This window comes from Acanthaster planci, linkage group LG19 (genome assembly GCF_054643075.1).
Source record: "Acanthaster planci isolate LZ-2023a linkage group LG19, COTS_SCS, whole genome shotgun sequence".
Taxonomy (NCBI): Eukaryota; Metazoa; Echinodermata; class Asteroidea; order Valvatida; family Acanthasteridae; genus Acanthaster; species Acanthaster planci.
Window position 1 is genome coordinate 8,962,436 of NC_141795.1, and position 15,967 is coordinate 8,978,402.

The 15,967-nt window shown below is 40.2% G+C and overlaps 1 protein-coding gene across 18 annotated transcripts in view; it reads right to left on the reverse strand.

The window, feature by feature from the left end:
* pcdh15 (protocadherin related 15) overlaps window positions 1-15,967 on the reverse strand; it is a 71,206-nt gene that overhangs the window by 39,952 nt on the left and 15,287 nt on the right. For 17 of the 18 annotated variants that reach the window (XM_087149117.1, XM_022245593.2, XM_087149118.1 and 14 more), the window contains 5 exons: window positions 6,964-6,981; window positions 6,355-6,390; window positions 3,412-3,483; window positions 2,926-3,077; window positions 840-905 (listed from right to left, as the gene is read on the reverse strand). In XM_087149117.1, the coding sequence (XP_087005243.1) occupies window positions 840-905; window positions 2,926-3,077; window positions 3,412-3,483; window positions 6,355-6,390; window positions 6,964-6,981 (344 nt within the window). The remainder of the gene's footprint in view (window positions 1-839; window positions 906-2,925; window positions 3,078-3,411; window positions 3,484-6,354; window positions 6,391-6,963; window positions 6,982-15,967) is intronic. The other variant, XM_087149108.1, reaches the window with a different exon arrangement.

The window sequence follows — 15,967 nt, forward strand, 5'->3', positions numbered from 1 at the left end:
AAGCAACAGCTGTCGTAAAATCTGTCGTCTAAGACGTTTCAAATCAGAAAAACGCTCAGTGTGCAGCTACATGTATGCAGCTTTTGGCGAGATCGACAGCAAGTGTAATGCGCAGCTTCACCACAAATTTGTGGCATGAGGTCAAGCACTGTGCAAAGTTCCACCAAGTTTTATGAAATCTGCTGCAGGACCAGAGTCATAATCTTCCCCACCCATGCTGGCCTGCCATCGAGGTCATTACAGTTCTTAATGCCCATTCCTTCTATTCAAACAGTTTTTAGCAGTGTCTGATCTGAACTCCCCCAGGGCTGTGGGTGCGGCTGGCAAAGGTCAAGGTTGATTGAAGATGTACAGTTTAATCTCTTTGTGACGAACGTTCAATCCATCAGCAGAGCAGCTCTGTATCACAGGCAGACATCTATTAGTTGCGAGTTATTAGTTTCTACGTGACCTTGAATGTTTTACCCTTTTAATCACACATTTTGACAGGTACACTTAAGCATGGTCAGTGGCGTATCTAGCGGGGGGGGAGGGCAGGGGAGGGGCGAATGACATGTTACCCTTGTTTTCCTTTTGTTGGTTAGGAATTGAAAGTGCCAGCATTTTAGAAATGCTACTACCACCTTTTGTGAACGGGAGGGGGGCCCAGGATGGATGACAAAATTCTGACAGAAACAAATTTCCAATTTCCCCCTCTCCCAAACTCACCCAAGACCTAGGCTTGCCACTGATGAACAGGTTCCAACTGTTGTTTGGGTTAATATAGGGTTGAAATCAAATGAGTCACTATGTATTGACAAGGGGTGACTGATTCGTCAGGAAAATAAATTGGAACATACCGGTATTCCAAAATTTAAGACTTCACATTGGAGTTGGAGGCCCAACCTCGACTGCTGCGTTTCCAACTGAAAGAGAGCAAAACAGAAGTGGTTTGGTTCACAAAAGGAGATGACACTGGTTTTATATGGGACTAATTTAACAAATAGCTTTTATCTCAAGTCCTGAGGTAGCTACATGTACCAGGGGGTATACTTCAATGAGGGCACTTTTTCAAGAAGGAAGGGTCCCTCTCAAGATTGAGATGGCAACAATCCGTTCTCCCCTTCAACATGAGCCGGTTGTTGCGATACTTCCCGCTCTTGCTCTTACGAAGGTAACTATTTAACTGGGAGGGTAACTTACAACATCACTTTAACTTTCAAAGTTGGAGATTTTGTTCGGTCTCACATTACTCTCGAAGAATACGACATTAAAAAAGGAAAGAAAACAAAAAACACACATAATGCTTTGGGGGACAAACACAAATGTATATTTTGTAGTGATCTAAATAAAACTGTGGCAACAGAAAAATTTAATGCCCCCACAACCAGGTCCATATTTGCCGAACAAAACAAACTCATCCCTTAACATGCGGTGACGGCCCGCCCACACACCCAACCCAAGTGTGTATTTGCCTGCAACTGGGGACCCCCTATTGTTCCTCTTTTGTTTGTACTTTAACTTTTTTAGAAGACCGCCCATATGTTTTGTACACAGTTGTCAATCGGGGACCCTCTGTCAACCGGGGACCTTATTGTCCTCTATTGTTCAAGGTCCCCAATTGAATGCAGAAACAAACTCACCCACACACAAAACAGCTTTATTGCAAGTGCCCTTATGGCAAGTGAAAGTTCGGCACGGCATTATCAAATCATAGCCCTCCCAAATGCCCCGGGCATGGTATCTCAGCTGGCAAAGTTTTCAAAACGTGCACAAAATACATGCCCGAACATTGATTCATCTCTTTACATGTATTTACTCTTGTCAAGGCTGTGATTTCATACATTTTTTTGTTTTGCACTTTTGTAAAATTACTATTTTTATTATTTATTTTTTTGGATATGATTAAGACAAACTTGATAACCATTCAGGGTTTTAAACCATCATGTGTCGGAGCAAATGCTTTTTTTTTTTTCCTGGTCGCGTGCAACAGTTGACAAAGATCTCTTATATTAACCAACACTTATTCACTGAAGCAATGAACACGGTGGCTTTGTTGCTTGCACAATATGGGTCTGGGGTTACGGACCAGGGAACAAGTACAAACCAGTGGTCCCCCCCTGAAGGCATCACAAAAAAAGATGCTTAAAAAGGGTGAATTAGGCCTCCCTGAGTCTACCTCTGCACAAACAAGTCTACCTGTCAATGGGTAACAGACAGGATGACGTACTGTCTGGCACGCCGCCTGTGGGACTCTGCAGTTGATTTATAAGCCGCCAAAGGCAAAAAAAATTCCATCCGTGTGAGTGAACAACTGACCAAAGAAAATCCCTTAAAATTAGACAGGCTGATGAAGTGAACAGGTCTTGTAAACAACCACGATGATGACTTTGTCACTTTGACAGAGAGTGTCCACACAAACAGCAATTTCCCTGTGCAAAATATTACACAAGCTCTCAGCTTCTTCAAAACGGCAAACCGAGGCGTGCATGTCAAGCTTTGGCCTGGGCCAAAGAATATTCCAAACAAGAAGTTGGTAATGTAGAGGTTCACGTTCTGATCCGAAATTGGGGAAAAAAATATGGACCAGACAGAAAGTCCACGCTGTGCAATTGGACAGTCACATGGGAAGCCGACACTACAACTTTGCCTGTCTGACACGGCAATTTACACACTCAGCGGCATAAATACACGGTAGATGGGGGAAAGGGGCCTGCAGCCCACCTCCAAGCTGAACTCTTTCACACCCCCTCCCCAAAGTTTCAAAATGTACCCAAAAATTTGCAAGCCGCAGTTGATAAAACGTGTCCCCCCCATAGTTCTACAGAAATTTCAGCCTGGTCACGCAAATGCGCCTACTATTTACGGGCATGGGTTAGTCAGCGTGGCTCATCATCTCTCCAGCAACATATCCTCCTTATCATTTCCTCAACACCTCATACTCACATCGGGATCTACTTGCTGCGCTAACAGAAGCGCCTTGTCCGAGACGTTGAGGAGCACGAATTGTGACTGCGGGCTCGGGCTGATGGTTAGACGTATTGTTGCATTGTCTCCCGCTGGCTCCCCTTTCAGTGGCAACACCCCTATTACGTGTCCTGAAAGGTCAAGACAGTTCACAGTTTAACAATCTACAAAGGCGTGGCACTGATTACGTTTTGAGAGGGTGGCAAGGACAGGGGACAAAAAAGTAGGAATGCTGATAAAGTAAGAATCTCTAGTTCGTAACTTATAAAACGGGGAGATGCAGTTTGAAGGGATGTCGTAAGTATGAAAATCCAACTTGGACACGGTTGGATAACACATGCATTTTAAATGAACCTCAATAGTAGAAGACACTGATAACGTAAAGGCCGCAGAGGATCAAGAAAATGCTGACAAGATGTTGGGAAATGAGGCTCTTTAATATATCACAAGGAAACATCCTCCTACCTGGCAAGGCATCCTCACTGAGACTGAATGATATTATGTCCCCGCCACCGTCATTCCTGAGACAGTCAAGACCTTAAGGGAAGCAGACAAACGTTCACGGAACGGATGAAATCAGTACTGAATCAAATATGGAGGAGGAAACCAGGTAACCAAAAAGGTGGAATATTAATCAGATTACTGGGAAAAAAGGAACAGGAAAGAGCTGCCAGGTATTGAAGTTAAAATTTACATGCAATTTACAATATCTTTCTAAGCTATTGTACATGTAATTTGTAATTACCCTTTGCTGTTTTGACCAGTCTAATCAACTAAGGCTCTCCTTGCTAGCAGTGATTTAGGTCTAAAAGTCAATCTTGGGACCACTTTTTGCTGGTCTCAGTCTTAGACACTACCCCATGGTTTCAGTTCTTGCTCTCTGTCTTGGAAATAAAGGTCTCAGTATTCTCGCTGGTCTCAGGTCAATATGTAGCATGTTTATGCTCGGAATCGGTAACATGATGTTCATCCAACATCGTGAGTGTTGTGACAAGTTGTAACTAACTCTACAACGCAGTATGAAGGTCAACTTTATTCCTTCCATTTAAATTTTCCATTTGTGCATTTATAAGTAAATTATATGCCATTCACAATGCATGAAAATAATGGACCAACTTCAAAAAGAACTTTTCTTAGAATTGGTCTTTTTTTTTTCCTGTACCGTAAAGTACGGTAGAAAAAAAAGGAGAAAACCAAAGAAGCAGTAATTAAAACGAATTAAACGGCATGCAATGTTTGGCGCACTTTTCTTTTCTGTATTACACATTATGTATTTTGTTATTGATGGCCCCAGTCTCAAGCTAGGGCTGTGTTGGTCTTGGTCTTCATTCTTCTGGTCTCCATCTTACAACTCCAAGTCTCAGTCGTTGACCGTCTGGTCTCGACTGCGACACATTTCTAGGCAGGTGTTCCTTTACCCTATTCCATGAGCACTTCAAAGGCTCCCATTTACAGTCTGTCGCCTCAACTAGATGCAAAGGCGGACAGGCATTCTGCTTTGCAGGACGGACGGAAACACTGACCCTTTACATTTTTTCAAAAAGTTAATTCTGTCCAACCACTATTTTCTGACTTGTTTGAGACCCACAAGGAGAGGGAAAAAACAGTTGGGCCACGGTTGACTACCATACACCCACTAACTGCAAAGATTTGCTTTCCACACATGGCAAACTCTCATTACTGGTATGGTTGGTCACACACATGGGTACACACTCAGATATCACTTCTTTCACTGTAGCCTATCTGGATTACACAAGATCGCTTAGATAGTTTCCACCAAACAAAACTGCTGCAAATCAGGAGTTACTGTGGGAGACCAGGCATTACCTTCAAACGATGGACGTGGTTCCAATTGACAATTGATTCCAATTGACAAAGACAGCTCGGTCTAGTGCATTTTGTCAGAGTCCATGTACACGAGAGGTTGGAGAAATTACAATGGGCTGTCACTAACACTGACGGGATTGACCCGAAAAATCTCATGTGCACTTTAAAAGATGAATTTTACAAAGGTCTCTAGGAAAGATCCACCCAGTGTCTGACTTCTTTCAAAGTAAGTTTAAAGATCTCAAATGAACTTGAGGAGTCCAGACCAAGATGATTCGGACTATCTCACCGATGAGACATACAAGTACATGTATTTCAGTATCAGATAAACTGCATATTAATTTGACAGGTTTCCGGTCCTGTAGATGGTTGAATAAAAATCAGTCCAATCCAGCACGGTTACTCCCAATGCTATCATGAAGACAAATGATGCAATCTGGGAGAAAGGAGAAAATACATGTACATGTGGGGCCAATGGGTTGGATAATACAAGCACTATCCTGGATAATACAAGCACTATCCTGGATAATACAAGCACTATCCTGGATAATACAAGCACTATCCTGGATAATACAAGCACTATCCTGGATAATACAAGCACTATCCTGGATAATACAAGCACTATCCTGGATAATACAAGCACTATCCTGGATAATACAAGCACTATCCTGGATAATACAAGCACTATCCTGGATAATACAGGCACTATCCAGTAAGATGATAGTGATGCAGTTGACTGATATAAAATATCCTGAGAACATGACCATTCTTAACTAAAACATGTGTAAAACAGATCAAAAGCGCTGTCAAGAGATCTACGTCAGTTATCCCATGAGATTTCAAACTCAAAAGCTTTTTGTTGTAATTCTGATGAGCTTCTTTCCATCCAGCACATGTGACAGCACATTCAAAATCCAGCCAGGTGGAAGACAGGTGTTGAACAATGGAGAGGTTTCTGTTTCATTCTTCATCAGTGTCTCAGTTTCCGTCGACAATACCGGCACTCACTTGTGAACAAACACTGTCGGATCGGATGTCTAAATACCCACCCATATCCTGATACCTACACGGACCTCCGTTGTTTTTTTAACGGAACTAGGTCTAAGTGCTGAGTTGAGTACAGCCCACATTCTGACAATTTCAAACAGGCTGATTTTTTTTTTCAGCAGTCATTAATATGAGGAAGTCATTTTCATATGAAATCAACGTTTTTTAAGACCATCCAAATAATACATGTACATTTGGACGAATGGCGAGCACGGTTAACAGCATCTGGATTTGAAAATCTGAGGAATGGGGGGGGGGTTTGCATGGCTGCCACCTTGCAGGCCAATGCTTTCGTTTCGCAGGGTATGCACAAATGAGGTTCCCCCTGGGAAAAAAAAAACCAGAACCGCTCTGCAAGATGGCTACCGCGCAAGGTCTCTATAGTTACAGAATATGAAACAGTGACAGCAGACTGCTCTGGTCGTTTAAAAAATGATTGAGACCCAATCCCAAACCTTCCTTGCAATGGAAGTTAAAGGAATTAGTAAGGTTAAAATTGTGAAAATAAAACAACAGGAAAGATTATTAGCTTACCATTTAAATCAGTTGGGGCTTGTCTTCTGTGTATGGCTGTTAGTTGAATTAAACCACAACATAAATTCAAGTATTGGGTTAGACTACTGGCTGTAGGAAAGATTTACATCATGCATTTAGGCAAGGGGTAAACATTCATACCAAGAACACCTGTACAATAGCACCATGGGCATTTAAACTGTACACGTCCATACAACCACTGAAGAATATTACAGGGGATTAAGTCCCTGTAGACAACTTTCAAGATTTTCATATGCGTGTACATGTGACTACATTCAAATTATGTTAAATTGGCGATTGTAACGACAAACGTCAATGCATCCAGATAGAATTATCCATTTATTGTACTAACTTTCTGCAATATCGTTACTAGATTTTGAACAAAAAAAAAATTAGGTCAGTCACTTGTGAACAATGAGACAAGGTACATGCATGCACGACTTCAGTAAGGGAAAAACAAACATTTTTAATTCCAACTCCAGCAACCCAAAAATTAAAACAGGGAATCTCCCATCTCAGGCTGGTTGCCTACTTGTTATTTGAACAGAAGAAAACACAGAACCTGAAACATACAAAAATTTTACTTCCAAAATTAATATTTCCACTTACCACGTGAAGATCCTGATGCTGGTGTAGGAGAAGAGGCAAGAAAGAAAGGAGAAAAAAAATAAACATGTTCATAACATTTTAAATTTGATTTTAAAATCTCTCTAAAAATTGCTTCCAAATGGATATTAATTTTATGGTGTTTAGGTAGGGCAAAAAAAGGTACTCTGGGATCACTGTTGCCCTACCAAGTACCAACCCTATAGGCCAGGGTGACCCTACGATTTGTCCGGGAAACTTTTGGGAAAATATGAAATTGGGAACAAAGAACGGAAAAAACGTGTCTATTTTAGTTTAAATGTTCTGTAACAGGGTCCAAAGGACTTATTTATGCATGCAATTAGTACCCTTTTAAGCATTGTTCATTTCATTTGAATCACGGGCTGACCTGTCTTGCCATTATTTTTGTCCAGTCACGTGCTCAGGTGCATACTAAATCAGCTACGTGCTATACTGAAAAAAAACCAGAACTTATAATCGAACTGCTTTTTTTGTAGATGCCATAAAAAAGAAGGATGGAAGGAAGACCTGTTTCTTGGGGGGGAGGGACATGTACCACAATGATGTAATATTACAGTTGTTTAGCAAGCAAAATATATCAAAGTTACAATCTACATGTACCAAATCCAAGGATTGTTCTTCCCACATTCTCAAAGATTTTCTGAATATCACTGTCAAATCACTTTCTGATATTTTTCTCTGTTGATTACAAAAGAGATCAATTTTGCCAGAACCAGCCAGCTCCACTATCTCAACCAGTTTATTTCCCTAATGGTAGGCCCATCTGGTGAAAAGAAGATGAAAAAAAATCTCCCATGAAAAGGCAAAAAAAATGCTCCAAACCCAAGAACAAAGGCAGAGATGAGATCTTGACGCGACATCACTCACACTGGGGGAGTACCCGTACTCCAGTCTAATATTTCAATCTACATCCAAATACATGTTTTTTATGAGAAACGCTTCAAAAGTAAGAAATGAAATGTAAAAAAAAGACAGAAAGAAGACAAAACAATGAAATCACATGCTCATATGCAAGCAATTGATGATGCGGAACAATGATCAACACAAGCCTCCCTGTGCCATCATACAAGAAACAACAAATTATTTTTCACAAGAAAGCATGATGGTATACCTTCAATGCCGCCAACGCACTGTTGACAGAGTTTAAATCTGAAATCAAATAATTTTACGTGTAACTCCTGTGCGTGTGTATAATTATTCATCATAATGTGTTTGCATCAATTGTACATGTACACATGTCACAAGACATCATCTGACTCGACAGAGATAACATGCTTTGCCTCAGGCAGGGTTAGGCTAATCTGATTGCAGCTTCCCCGGTTCTGCATATCCCAAAACGACAAGGCGGGCGCCGTGAATGATTCACGTACAGCATACGCACACCCTCGACAGCACAAAAACCAGTTCTGTGTAGAATTAAACATCCACCACTCCATCCATGATGAAAAATCAATTGAACGAGGTCTGCATGCATTGTCAACATGGGTGGGGCCCTCAGTCATATATGGTGACGCTGTACAACCATCCATCCGCCCGCGAGAAAAGACAAAAACAGGTTGATTGGTGTTCAAAACTGCCCCGTTTACATACTTTACATAAGCATGTACCGGCATGGCACAACCTCATATTTTTGACAGAAAATACCGCAAGGAGTACATGTAGTTACAGATACACATCGACCGTAGCACATTATTGAAGGAATTCTATTCAAGGAATCTCTACATCCGGTGTCAGTAATGCAGAAAAAATGCATGTCATTCTGTAAATACTTGCAGAGTGCAACACCATAGGAACAGACATGGATTGGATTCAAGTGATATAGATTTTCATAGCTCAAGATATCAATTACCGGAGTTTCAGCTGTACGGTACTTGGCTTGGATTAAATAAATAATTATCACTTATCTGCTCTGTTCAGATGCACCATCCTCACTGGGAAAAAGGAGAGAGGCTGGTTGGAAAATTTTTTAACCTGGCTTTAGGAGTGCATGGAAGGATATGGATTATACAATGTACATGTACCTACATGCACATGTACACAGATCTGTGCATATTGCAATGGGAATTCGTTGTATATATATGTACAGTGTGCTTTGTACCAACTGCGCATGAATCTACATGTATGTGTATAAAGGCTTTCCCACCAAAGGACACCACTCCGTACACAACACTTAGGGGTCCAGTCCACTAATTCAAGCCCCATTGAAAACAGTGTAAAATCAGCACCGTTCAGGGCCCAATAGCATGCACGCCAACATCCCTGAGATTTCTGAAACACAAATGAAATTCTCGTCTGGTCACTGATCTTTCAATTTCTTTTCAATTTTTTGTGGGTTAACCAATTACATTTTTAATTATTCCCACAAAACAAAATCACCCCCCAAAAAGCGATTTTTCCGAAGTCTGATTGCAGCCATTTTTCAAGTGGCAACCCTCAACTTTCTCGGGCACTTAGGACCATTTTTCAACCGTAGTTTTCAGCCCTTCTGCCCTCATATGAAAGCTCAAAGACCCAGGGAGTTGATTCTGGCAACGATTTACACAATCTCACCATTTTGGGGGCCAAACAATCTCCTTTTTCAAAAGATACTGTGGGGGCACTTTTAATGCTAATGAGCTGGTCAGAAATTCTCACTTGAATTAGCGGTCTGCACCCTTAGGTGCCAACTCTTGATCCTTCAATGAAGGAATCTCCATGTACCTAAAGGAGGTGACCTCATTTACAAATTCCTGATTACCATTTTTTGTTATATAGTTTTAGGCATGATAAGGAAATGCTACATGTATATTTGTCTGTCTCTAGTTTACAAAATATTACAGGATTTGTCCGAATGAAGCCGTTCATAATCGTCCTTATTGCTGCATGACTGCAGATGCCAACTTACAAATGCCAACAAATTAACTGGAAAACAACCAACATATCAAACAAATAGACAAACACTCCCTTTCATAAGACTCTCCAATAACTCCCTCTAATGATGAACAAAGACAGAGTACCAGTCAATGACTGGTGATGACAGACGCACTGTTATCTTCAGAGAAGGGATCGGGACAGGCCCCACCAATTTTTCCCCGTGATGCTGTGGCTCTTGGCACAGATGAGTGCCATAATTATTGACACAGTCACCTGCTGGAGGGATTCTCTCACCCGGCTGGAAAGGCTTCCTTGATGAGGTGCTCCCGAGAGAGCGGTGACAGTTGCCTAGCAACACCTGCGGCATCCTGGGTGGGCTGAGGGATGGAGGGATGAGCATTACAGTGTATGCAGTCAGGCACAAGGACTTGAAGTGATGGCAAAGTGTGAGGGAGGCAAGAGCCCATGCCGAGATGGCTATGCATATAAATCCACTCAAATGACTGACTTTGTACCCCTAGACTCAATAACGAAAGCGGTCTAGAAGCCACACCAGTCACTTTAGCCTAGTACTTGTACAGCTGTATGTCTGATCAAGTTTCACACATCAACTAAACTTTACTACCAGCATCCAAATTACAAGTTTTCACATTCAACAAAGTTACTGGTACACTGTACATGTTCTTTTACATGTAACTACTTAAGGATCAGTCCTTACAGGTATACTGTACTTTAACCCTAGATAATATATTAAGGTAAATGTAAACTGTACCACTTTGTTTGAAAACAACGGGGAATTGAAAAAATAAATAAACAAACTGGCAAACGTTTTCTTTCCCTTGGGTTAGAACACATCATCTGCACTTTCCATTCAATTCAACCAGGCACATGTCCATATCCCTGGGATGTGAGTGGCCACTTAAAATTGCTGAAAACAGCTAGCAAAAAGCTGAAATGTAAAAAGCTCCCATACTTCTGTACAGACCAGGTGTACAAAAAAGCTGGAATTCGGGGTCGACATCTACGCACAAAAAAAGCTAAAAAGCTGAATTCTCACACCCCTGATCTATGCGGTAGCTATTCAGTTCCAACAGGGAGATTACCAGTAACTTAATTGCATGTTGAAGTTCCACTGTAAGCACACGCGTAGGAGTGGTGACGGATGCACGTTGTGCGTCTGCAGTTCATCTTATGAAACTCAATACATGACACTGCAGGTCATAAAGACGGACTTTGATGAAATGATTTAACTTTCTGACGTCAGAGTACTTGAAAGAAAATAATACACAGAAAAATCGACTGTGCACAAAGGAACTACAATCTTCGGGTAATTCTCAGTCCCACAGGAAATTAAGGAACATGTACATGTAATAAAGGCACCGATCAATTGGGAATCTGCCAGAGAGAGAATCACTACATGTATCTATAAAACATGTCATAATGCTCTGCAGAGAATAGCTTCAATCTACATGTACATTGCAAATTGCATTTTTTTTTCAAGGTTTGAAGGATGAAGTCAACATCTATCAAGTGCTCCTGCTCCAAAAATTCAGAGGGCTTTGTCGGGTACGTACTTCAACCTAAATGTGCCCGCTCTGGTTTATTTCAGTTAGCACTGAAACATGACGGTGATAAATGCATAGTCTTGGCCTTTATAAATATACCAAGGGGCAATAATTCTAAATGTGTTTACAGAAAACGAGGCCAACAATTTTTATTGCATCGGCCCTATAACTCGTCTACATGTGGACTGAATTTTTTAATCCCAATTCCCTAATGACTCACATCTTAACAACTGCTACAGTGCTGTTTTAAATATGCCGTCAGCCTCTTTAAAAAAACTTGTCCACAGATATCTGAAATCAAAAATTTGTGCCTGATAAACTATAATGCTAGGGGGGAGGGGCATAAGGAGGCCCCCCCCAAAAAAGGAAAAACAGGACAAAAGTGAAAGAAGGATTTCTTCAAAAGCCATATAAATTGACCCCTTTCCACTAAATATAACGGTTATTGCTTGTGAGTGCTTTGCCCTTCTCCCTGGAAATGCCCCAGGTAGAAAAACTGCTCAGCCGGAGAGTTTCCAACTACAACACTATTTTTAATTAATTAAACAAATGGACACATGGCCATTCAGCACATGATTTCCCTTACGACATCCTGATCATCCATTAGTTTGGCAAGTAAAGCTCCTATATGGAGTAATCTCATTGCTCATGCGCTCACAACATACACGTGCGTGTTATATTAATGCTGTAACTTAAAAGTATTGAATGAACGAGGTGATGGACATTGAACAGGTTCTAAAGCAGGTTCTAAAGGCTTGGAGCAGTCTCCATGCTGTCTTCAATCACATACATTATACTGTCTGTGTCCATTACTACATGTTTATGATGACTGAAGAAGAAATCAAGTAGCAGATTATGCACATCCATAAAACCTGTCTGCATCACTAGCAACACGTCAGCTTGTCACCATGGTTAAGAGTTGGTCAAGATGCGGGTTTGGTTTTTTTTTTTTTAGAAAAGATCACAAGGAAAGAATGAGACAAAAGTCGTTGGGGTGGGGGAGGGGAAATACCGCAAAATATGACACATACCATTACAAGTCAGAAGCAGTACATGTACATAAACATTACACGTAGGCATTCTTAAATGAAATTTCCCAGATGTGAATTAATGTAATGCCGACTCCCATTTTGAAAAATGTGTCTGCATGTTGTATCGATTTAAAGGAAAGGATCTTCAGTCTAGACAGAAATATCTCAATGTTGTCAGGACAGATTTACAATGTGCATACATGTACATGTTCATGCAGTTGTCAAACACATACCGCTAAGTTTGTATGTGTATTTATCTCTGGTGATAAAATTATATGTTCCGTAAAATTGGGTGCATCGCACATGTAGTCATTACAAGTGCAAATAGCCTGTAATATTTTGTAATGGATGCACGGCAGAATAGGGATTCATATTGGTAAGCTTGTACGGATCTGCATTTGCCACCATTCATGTACTGTATACAGTATCAATGCTGCAGGTATATACTTTTTATGGATGTACATGTATATTTGTTGTCTTGGCTTCTTTTTGTTGAGGAAAAAGAGTTATCCTTCCTGCTCCCAGACCTGCTGTATTTTGAAAAGTGAAACCAAAGTTTTTTTGGGGGGGAGGGGGAGGGAGTAATTTTAGGAAAAAGTAAAATTGGAGAAAGGGGAAGAAAAAATGTGCCTATTGTACAGGTGTAGTTTGGATGTAATTTAAAAGGGTTCAACGGACATGTTTGTCAGAACCCTTTCAAGTGTTAATTCCATTTGAACCAAATGCCATCTGACCTCTCTTTGCTGTTATATTCAACCAGTTAACAACTTAGCCACTTCTCAACCACTTAGCTGCACACCGTGAATCAGTATGACAAGGGAAGTGAAAAAAAAAACTTTAAGATTTGGTACCGTAAAAATATGAAGCAAATGTATTCTTGGTTTTGCATGCATACCCATATACATGTAAGTTAAATGAAAAAAATTGTTTTTAAAAATGTGCTTGAATGTAAGATTGAACCTAAATGCAAAACCATTGTTTGCATCAGAATAAAATGCATCTGCTTCCAAGGACAACATCCCTTAACATGTGTGCATAATTTGTAACAATTAATTACTACTTTAATTCTTGATTGAAGCTCTAACGTGAGCTTTATGCACAGAACAGTTCGAAAATTTCCACTTAAACTTGTCACCAAATTGATTTTGTTTAAATCATAGTGATCTGTAGCCAATTAAAGTACTTAGCTCTGCTTAAAAAACAGACTTATTTTTCATATTGTACATGTATCAACCAAAACTTGACCTTTTTCACGGAATTATGATACTTCAGACTTTTAAAAATCACAACAGCAGGCTTGCACATGTTGTACACTGTGAAATGTTATACCAGCCCTTACTTTAGGTACATAAAGCTGGTACAAATAAGCCAATTTTTACCACACTTGTATTAGTATATGCATGGATCTCTATGTTTGTATTTAGCAAATGGTTATTTACATTTAAACAAGCACGTCGATCTGATTGAGGCTCCCGGCATACATGTACATGCAGAAGGGAGAAACAACGGACATGTACTTATCAGCAGGCGTGGGAGTTATTGGGCGAGGTAGATTGCAGAAATAAAAGAAAATCAATATTCATGACGGACCAGATGGTGGGTCCACCCATGAACTAACAAAAGCTCTGTCATCAAATACGTATGCTACGCATGAACGTGTACAGAGTGACACGTACCCGTACATATACATGTATGCACACAAGTACCACATACAAATAAAATCTAATGGGAGAACCCCCCAAAAATTCAATATTTCAAAAATCACTGATTCTTGAACAATTTTCTTGGTTAGAGAATATGTCAATTGTTCATTGCTTGGACCATAATTAAGACTTAAGAAGTGGAAAGATAAGTGACAATTTATACATGAGTTAACTTCAATGTATTTTGTTGAAGTATTTACGATGAAAAGTTGCTAAATTAATTACAATTTTTTTCATTTTTAAGCGCACAAATGCTATGGTATTTCTGGAGACCTGCCAGAAAATGTCAACACAGTGTGGATTATGAAGATGCTACATGGACTTGTCTTCTTCCACAAACACCATTTCTCCCTCTCTGAAAAACAAGGTGCGAGATTTCAGCAGCAAATTGACTGACAATCAAGGAGGTCATTGGTAAAAATCCGGCTTCAAGTGTTTTTCAATGTGCCTGAAAAATGAAAAGTTTCTCACAGAGAAACAAAGTACCGCTACATGCATGTAAATACATGTAAAATATCCACACCAGGTACCATATGTACATGTATATAACTGTATGTGGCAACAGCATGTGCTGTTCATCACTGTCCTTGTATGAAAAATCAGATCACTTCAATCACTTTCTCATTGTCCATTTATGTGAGCATTGATTGCTGTAACAAAGACCTGAGCAAACAGACTCTTGCTGGTAATCAGAGAGCTAAGAGGCATGCTGAGAAGGCAAACAGCTGATTCCTAAAGAGTTTAGCAGCAGATAGGCAAACAAAATGTGATCACACAAGGGTGGTGGAAAATCGGCATACATATTCAAATGGTTTTAGGTTATATATTTCCATGAAGGCACTGTGAGGTTTATGTTATTTTTCTTAAACCTCAGCCCAACTCTTTCTGGGACTGCAAGAAAATATTCAGGTAAATGTAAACAGAAAACTCCCTGAAAAATTAACATGACCTGAATTCAGATTATTCTCTTAAGGTCTTTGGGCAAAAGGTCAAACTCAAAGACTGTGCAGTACAATTTGTGTTCCTCATATAGGTCAAGGAAAAGCTTCAGGGGTTCTATTATCTGCCAATATTTGGAATACTTGAAAGGCTAAGACACCAAATTTTAATTAACACGACACCGTTAATACGCACATCTACTGTAGTTCTTATTGGATCATCCTGTACATTCTTAGCACAGTTACATCCTTCAATCACTCATTCAAACAGTATAACTAATCATGAATGTGGAGTGGGTATGAATTGTATTCCATATCCAAAACATTTCTGTGAATGCCAAGAGACTTACACGTAGAGTACCAAAGTGTGATGTCATTATGAACTAGGAAGTTTAGTGTAAACGAACGGAGAATGCATGCGTGTTGGTTTGTGCGCTGTTTCTCGCGCAAATGCCTTTTACACACTTAAGTGTGCGCATGACATATTCACTTCAGTACTCTGGACAACATAATTATGTAAATGTACGGTACACTTGATAGCATTTCACCATAATCACTTCGATCACTTTTCCCTCCAAAAGGATAAAAATGAAAAAAATCTAGACTTTTTACAAGTTTAAATAACACTTAAACCTCCATCACAGGTTTCTGCAGCCTCTCAGGCAGAGAGGTAGCCAGGGCATTAAGTCATCTACATGTTCATGAGACATTACTATATCCCTTAAACACATTATCACTCCCACCATAATAGGCAACAGTGTTAGGTTTACAGGCTGCAAACTCTGCGTTAGAGGAGATCCCTTGTGGGTCTCAAACGGTCCTGAGACAGGAGTTATGTACAGTTTACTTCACCCCATCTGTTATCCTCGAAGCTGAGGCATGCCTGCTGATGATGC